At 32.8% G+C, this 8,298-nt stretch overlaps 1 protein-coding gene across 1 annotated transcript; it reads left to right on the forward strand.

The window, feature by feature from the left end:
- The first annotated feature begins 11 nt into the window (after window positions 1–11).
- On the forward strand, window positions 12–5,276 carry LOC137929242 (uncharacterized). Its single transcript, XM_068772142.1, has 2 exons — window positions 12–18; window positions 345–5,276. Exon 2 carries the CDS (start codon window positions 511–513, stop codon window positions 1,180–1,182), a length of 672 nt encoding a protein of 223 aa, XP_068628243.1. The 5' UTR covers window positions 12–18; window positions 345–510; the 3' UTR covers window positions 1,183–5,276.
- The last annotated feature ends 3,022 nt before the right edge of the window (window positions 5,277–8,298 follow it).

Here is an 8,298-nt window from a genome sequence, read left to right on the forward strand (position 1 = left end):
TAGAAGCAATAGACACAGGTAAGATTGCTGCTGTATTATTTTGTGTACACTGAATAATGAGATTTGTACATAGTACTGTTTATATTTTATAATGTACTCGCTGGCACGACAAACTTACTGTTATTAATTATTTATTCATATTAATGCTTCTTGGCACACAATATTATTTTTTAATGCATCTTTACTCGCTAACTTTATTGAATGACTTCGAAATTTTTCCAATTTTTTTCTCTCCATAAGAAACCTATCCAGTACCTTATTAGTTTTGATTTAGCGAATAATTTTTATTTAGATATATACACATAGATAATATAACAAATATTATGTCAATTTACTTTTTTAAGGAAAATATTCGATAAAATCAGCGCTGAATCTAGGAGAGTACAAGGCACTATTCAAGGAAACACAGAAGTCATTCGAGGCATCAAGACAATTCTTGATAAAGACCAATTTTTCACTGATGTCCTTCGTATAAACAAAGATGTTAATCAGCATAAGTTAAGGATATCAATGACAGCAGATGGACAAGTTAACTTAAATGCTCAGCACAAATTTAATCCTTCAGAGTTATATAATATGGGAAAGCAAAGCAGGTCCGAACTGTTCTCTAATCTTGGTCCAGCTAATGTTACATCAAGGAATGTTTCCACAAGGGTTATACCTAATTCATGTGTTGCAACATATTCAGATTCCAATAAAGATAATAGTTTCCTTGTTGGAATCCATCCAGGAGAAATAATAAGAGTTGGTGCCCATTTGATAAGAATAAGTGCTTTATGTGCTGAAGACATTGGAAAAATGTTAGAGAATCTTAGTCAAGACGTTTATGCTAAACTCATGACCATCTGTTTCAATGTACTCTCGAAACTCTTGCCGGTTGAAATCGCCAAAATGAAACTCTTGAGTCCAGAAGAAGATTTAATAGTTCAAGTTGTAAAATTCGTTTTCAACTACATGAAACATGAAAGACCTCTTGGCGAGCCATGTAGAAATTACGACAACAGTATTGTGATTGTTTTAAAAGAATTTTTCCAAGATGGAATGATTTGTCAAGAGACAGTATTGTTTCTTAAAGATCAATTGATGAAATGGGTTGATGAAGAAATCCTTCGAAAAAATACTCAATATCCTCAAAGGAAACAAATCATTTGCAAAACCTGTAATGGAATAGTTTTCGCCTAATCAAAGAAAAATAGTTTTAAACTTATGGTTACTTTTTTCTTATTACAATCTGCATGTACACAATTAGGAAGTTTTTACAAGTGTAAAACAATGAGTAAGGGAGAATATTAAACTATTGTTAGTATATATTTAACAATATCAAACAACTTCACTTTGGGTGAAAAATTCTGAAAAGCTTATTTAACTTTTCTTGCATATATTATATATATTTAGTTATAAGGCAGGAAAATAATGTTATTTAAAAAATTATAATTATATACGATCTATTCAGAAATAATATATAATGCACATATCAATATTTTTATTACTTATAGATATATTTATTCAATTAATATTATCATTCTAGAGCAGTGTTGGTATGTATAAAATAAGGTATTTTGTAAGATGAGAGAACTATGATTAATGAGTGTTTACTAACCTTTACACCAGTGCTTTTTTTAACTTCTGAAACTTATGCAATATGAAGTATATTACAAACAAGTAATTTTAGCGGAGGTTCGGCCCTTTCGGACGTCCTTGTATCGGAATGCTAAATCATGATTCCCACGAGCGCCTTTGAGCGTAGCTCCTGTAAATAGGTCTTAGTTAGTCTTAGTGCATGTCCAGTCCAAAAAAATATCTTAGTTCAGTGTAACACCTATAATCAGAGATTTGATATAATGGTTAAAGAAATTTATGTATCAAAAGAATTACATTATACAACTATATGAAAAAATTATACGAAAAATATCTTATAAATAATAATATTTTATAAACTGAGTCGCAGCAGCAGACGAATCAAAATAAAATGTAGGGTAATCTAATTTTTTCTATCACACGGGTTGTTTATGCTCTGCTGTATCCATCAAGTTAGTAGACAGTGGAAGTGGTAATTTAACTAAATGTTGAATGGTTCTCAAAATGTGGGTCTTGAGCGCTTTCTTGAAACATAGTAATGTTTTGCAGTCTTTAATGTCTGTGGCAAGTTTATTGTAGATATGTGCACCTTCATACATAATACTTTGTTTGCTCTTGTACTTTGTTTTTGGACACCATAGGACCAAGTTATTTGCACTTAGAACTTTTATAATTTATGACTTTTGTGAATGTTAAGGGGCTATCCGTTTTCTGTATTTCGTCCCCGTTAATTTTTAGTGGATCGTATTGTTTGTTTTTTGTAGCGTATATTACGTGTCTAACTTGTATTTACAGTTAGTAAGTTGATTTGGAGCCACCTGGAGAACCTATCAAGATGATTTTGAGCTTTGTTAACTATTTCATTAATTGTTGGGCCCAAATAAAACAAGCTAGTACCGTCCGTTTATAGAGTGACGTTACCATTTAGGCCAATTTCATGAACGCTGTTTATGTAAAACAGGAACAAAAGCGACCCAAGGATTGAAACCTGCGGGACTCTGCGTGTAATTTGCGCTGTAGTGCTCTGATGCTCACCAATTTTAACAACCTGGTACCTTTTTTCGAGATATGATTGAAAGATTTTGTGTGCCTTACCGATGCTTAAGCCGTCCAACTTATTTAATAGTATTTCGTGGCTAACAGTATCGTACGCCTTTTTTAAACCAAATAAATTTTTCCAGAGCAATAAATTTACAGTCTATTTGATGTTTTAGTTTAGTTGCGATGTCTATTGCAGTATGTATAAGTATAAGATATTTTTTGTATAAGTTTTTCATATAGTTGTATAATGTAATTCTTTTGATACATAAATTTCTTTAACCATTATATAAAATCTCTGATTATAGGTGTTACACTGAACTAAGATATTTTTTTGGACTGGACTAGCACTAAGACTATGTTTGATTTGGGTCGTAGCCTGTATTTTTTTTTTGTAAGGAAATAAATTTCATTTAGATGTACACAGGTAAAATAGATACAGGCCTGTAATTTCCAGGATCAGTTTTACATTCAGATTTGAAAATAGGAGATACTTTGGCTATTTTTAGAACATCAGGGAACATACAATTGCGGAGGCATTGGTTTAACCATCACGTAAGATTTTTGAGAATGGGGACTTTGATGCATTTTATAATCTTAGTGCTTATGTTGTCCAGTCCTACCGTCTGAGATTATTTCCGAAGGTGAAAATGTCTCTTTTTCTTTGTTGTTTTATAGCTCATTTATTAGCTCCCACGTTTTAAGAGGTTTCGTTTTACATTTCTTAAAGGTTTATGAAAGTAAGCAAGTTTCGCCTTCTGCATTGTTTCTGTTACTTTGTTTCTTTCAGCCTTAACCATTTTTTCAATTATTTCATTTTTTGGGTTTGCTTCATGTTTATGCCACAAGATGTGTCTTCTATTTATACCATCTATAATTGTTTTATTTATAAAATCGGTCTTTGATGTATTTAATATCTTAGTTTTAGTGATGGGTTTCTGTTAATACTTGCTATAATTTCACTCTCTAGGTCTTCATACTTTGATAGATCTTCAGTCTTAATCAATTCGTTTGTTTTATACATGGTTTCATAGTTAACGGCTTTATATCGGAACTTCTTCAGAGTAAAGTGTTTATACTTCTCTATTTCTTGGTAAATTTGTCTGTGATAGCTGATTCGATCAATGTATAGCAGGTGTTGTCCTTTAAGTTAATGCAAGCGTGGTTTATGCAGTTTTGGTCCTACGTATTCGGGTGTAATTCTGTTTGGAGTTACTAGTCCATTTTCTTTGAGCATTTCAATATATTGTTTGCTTGGATTATCTGGTTTAAGTAGTTTGAAATTGAAGACTGCCCGTTTTGCACAGAGTCTTGAAATTTGAATCTTTGAAATGGTGGCGTAATCAATTTTTTTTTGGGGTTTAGAAATTCCGAAAACAGCAGCTTAAATTTAAAGCTGTATATAATTCTAATAGGAGTAAGAAAGATTGCGGAATCTGCTTTCAATGAAATAACATGCCGAAAGACATCAAACAACATATGACTAATATTGTGAAACAAAACAAAATTTCTAAAATTAATTTTTAAGAAATTGTGTTCGTCAAAATGTCAAGATACTAAAATATAAAAGTTTAGTTTATGTAATTATTTTATGTTGAAGGTAGTAAATTCATAAAGAAAAGTATTCCGAAACGTCTCTAGTTGGTTAGTCTACGCGGAAACGTACTCGAGTGCCAAGGGTTAATATTCTTGTTTGCTCATCCATGATTTCTAAACCAAAATCTTAAGGTTCCAGCGGTCATCAATTCAGTGAAATCTTGTGACTTCCATACTATTATTTGCTACGTCGGTTATTGAGTTATTGAGAGAGGTTAATAGTCAAGGTACAAATCAAAACAAGAAAAGAAATATTTTGTTTTTAGTCTATGGACAAGCAGTGTTTTCGATTTTTAGCAAACTCTTCAAGTATATGTCCATCCGAACTAAACGTTTAACCTGCGAATAACAGACAAACCAAAAAAAAAGAAACTCCAACATTAATGACTTTCTATAAATTTATAGAAGTTATTAAACAGGAAACTACAGTATCCAGCGATAAATATTGCACATCGACTTTTGGAAAGAGATGGTCGACTATTTATCGCCAGGTACTGTAGTTTCCTTTTTATACAAACAAATTAACATGTTCAAAGATAAGTATTCAAATGCCGTTTAGTTTCAGCGAAACGCCCTGAATTATGTCCAGTGATATTTAGTACATTGATATTTAAATTTTATGTAAATACATGTTATGGAAACCAAATTAATGAATCAAAGCTTACATAGCTTTGATTCCAAAACGTTGTTTTGATTATACTTATACGTGAAAGAACGAACGAAACCAAGAACGTATTGGATCAAATATAGTAATTAAGTGCCTTCTTAAAAGCTTTTGTCGGTAAGGGTTTTTTAATTTTATTTATTTGTAAATAAAGGCTTTAAAATAAAATGCGTTATATTTATTGAAAAGTGAGACAAATTTAATTTTGTGTCGTTGTCATTGGCACAGTATCACCTTCATTTTGGCCATAGGATGCCCACAAGTGGACATTGCGTACTGTGCACTTCATTCCAAAACATTGTTTTGATAATATATAAATGTAAAAAAACCTATTTGACTAAATATAGTTATGTGCCTACATAGAAGCTTTTATCTTGTAAGGTTTTTGATTTATTATAAATAAAGGCTTTAAACTAAAATGCGTTTTATTTTTTGGAAAATGTGAAACTTTAAATTTATTGTTGACGTGACTGGCACTATCATCATTTCAGCATTCATAGGAGGTCCTCTGGTAGACATGGCGTTCCTGTAGATTTCCGATAGACCGTTAAGTGGCGTTGAAAGGTCCTTACAAAGCTCTTGGTCATAGGTGTAAAGCATGTTTGCACAGACTTATAAAGACTAGGAGCCACTCGAGCAAATCATGACCTGATGGCGGGTCTGCTGCCAGAAGTATAGGTAATTAAAGACAATAAAGAATTGATAATAACTTGGTCGTTATGAATTCAATATTTTTCGAATGTACGAGAATATTATTTTTGCTGTCCCATCAGTATTCGACCGGCGGACCGCGGTCTGTGCATCCATGGTGTAAAGACTGCTCTTCGCTATCAGCGACTGTAATGCCACTGTTAGCGACCGCTTGGCGACTATCGATGCGGACTAGTCTCCGTGGACGAGAGGCGCTTTACTGTATAATAGCGTTGAACACATTGTGCTTTGAAGTAACTGTTATGGATTTAATCCTTTTCTGTTATACGCGCGCAAGCGAAGTTAATTATTTTAGAGTACAACGTAAATAGATATATTAATACATAAGCACAATAATTTAGTTTCATATTAGCTTATATATCATATTCATAACGTTTATATTAAAAAGGAAAAGTAAAAACAAAACTTATTAAATAAACAACTAAATTATTCTCTTGAAAACAGCTCCAAAAGCATTCTATAAAATTTTTCAATAATGTCAAAGTAAGTCAAATTCATCACCAATACTGACTTACAATAACCTAACTTAATTAATGTTAAGGTGGTAATAAAAAAAAGTTGTGTAAATTTTTTATTATTATTAGTTCATGGTTATATTTTGGTATGCCGCTGATCTTTGAAAGCAAGTTAGCTTTCTTTTATTTTTTGATACCTTCTCTCCTGTCGGACTCTCGAATTGAATTCAAAAAACTTTGCAATGAAATACCTGTAGACAAAAAATAATGGTTATATGAACAAAACTCTATAACTACTTAGTATTAATTTTAAATGCAGTTAGCTTAATTGGTTTCACATTTTCCTTAACAACTTGAAAACCGATCCGATGATATGCAAACTAAATCGTAATAATACCTTAGTAAATTTGGAAAAATGGTATTATTTTATTTTTGCCAATCCCGAGAAATTTGAGAATGTTGCGGCCCGAGCCAAGGCTTCCCAAGCTCCGCAACTTTGAAAGGTTTTTGGTTATACGGCCTGCCCTTTTGCATTCTCAGAACCTGCAAATGCCACTTTAACAAAAGAGCAAGTGAGGACAAAAAAGAATATTAATTCTTTAATAACTGGTCCATTTAAAATCGTAGTTAAGATTTTGTAGACGTCGTTTCGTCCCATAGACGCTTACTTAAGACATAGACCTCTTCCAGAGATATCTCGAGGGATATATCGTGACCAAGCTTGACAAGGGATTTGGAGATCGCAGAATGGTATTATGGTAAGCAGAGAACGCTGCTACCCTTGCTAGGACTTACCCTGCGCAGGACTGCAAACTTATTTGGAAGTAGTGGTTGTCCTATATCGCAAGTCTCAGACACATACTGCTAAGAGCTACCTCTGCTCATATCATCCATACCTCTTTTAGTATTTACAATTTAAGTGTTTATTATTATTTGTGACAATAATTTCAACTTGTCTTTAAAATATAATAATTTAATAAACTTAATTGAGATATGCCTAACCTCGTTATAAATATTTAAATTTTGGTATATTTTAAATTAAAGACTATATAAATCAATAAGCTTGATCACCCACCAAACTAATATTTCAACTGTAACTAGTCCACAAGCTCCAAATATTTGTGACAAAATTTTGGTAGGAGGTTCCGAGCTACGTAATACAGTGAATAACAATGCATCACTCGCGTCCGAGGCTGCCTCCAAAGCAGCCACCATTAAGGCCGGTGCTGCCAACCAACGGGCGCCTCGTTGCCACCACGACTTCTAAACACAAGATTTCAAAGTTTAATAATAAGTACAAAAATAAAACTTTTGAGGGGGAAAGATACCAAATATTCAATGTTTAAGATATTTTAACCTAGTTATCCTTAGCCATAGACTACAAGACAGATTTTATTAGGAGTGTGTGGAAGAATGATATGATCGAGTTGTATTTGTATTGTGCATGCAGGTGATTGAAAATAGGTGTAAAAGCTTTAAAATGGTAAACCTCGAGCCAAAAATGTTGACGAGCGTGTGGACTGTATGAACGGATTGTAAAAATAAATGAAAACGATGGTGGTTATATAATTATAATTTTACAAAATTAGGTAACAGTAAAGTAATACGTAACAATAGACCGACAGAACAATCGAACCAGTAAAACTGCATAGCGACACAAACTGTTAACATAAAAAGTATTAAAAAAAAAACAAAAATATTAAGAGTTTTTAAATGACTCTGTCAGTCGCCAACATTTGCTATCAATTAACGAATGCTACATCCTGACCAAAAATCAATAATTAAAAAAAATAGTATGTATAGTAAAAAAAAGATTTTCAAAGTTCGGATTTCTACATATTAAAATTCTTCTACATAAAAAATTGATTAATGTAACACATTTCAGTGATCATTTTATACATGGTGATTGAAATTAGGTGTAAAATATTTCAAGGGGTGAATGCCTATTTGTCACCAAATTTACCCTTTTAAGCTCTTACTACCCTATTTCCAATCAACCTGTATTTAAATACAAACAACTCACAGAACTGAAATGGCAGTGGGCGAAGCACGCGGCTCGAGCAATCAAGGGCAGCAGCCGAAACATTATCGAATGGCGACCGTGGGTCATAAGGTGAACTGACGACATATTAAAGGTAGCGGGATTTCACTAGATACGGGCAGCGCAAGACCAGTCATCGTGGCGATGTTTGGAGGAGGTCTATACCTTGCAGTGAGCGTCTATCGGCGAAAATAACAAGAAGAACAGTCCTTACC

This window comes from Battus philenor, unplaced genomic scaffold, assembly GCF_028537555.1.
Source record: "Battus philenor isolate CCGP_79_NKW_IND1 unplaced genomic scaffold, ilBatPhil1.0.hap1 SCAF_46, whole genome shotgun sequence".
Classification (NCBI taxonomy): domain Eukaryota; kingdom Metazoa; phylum Arthropoda; class Insecta; order Lepidoptera; family Papilionidae; genus Battus; species Battus philenor.

Coding starts and splice junctions, on each gene's coding strand:
- LOC137929242 (XM_068772142.1), top strand. CDS start 511: ATGACAGCAGATGGACAAGTTAACTTAAATGCTCAGCACAAATTTAAT.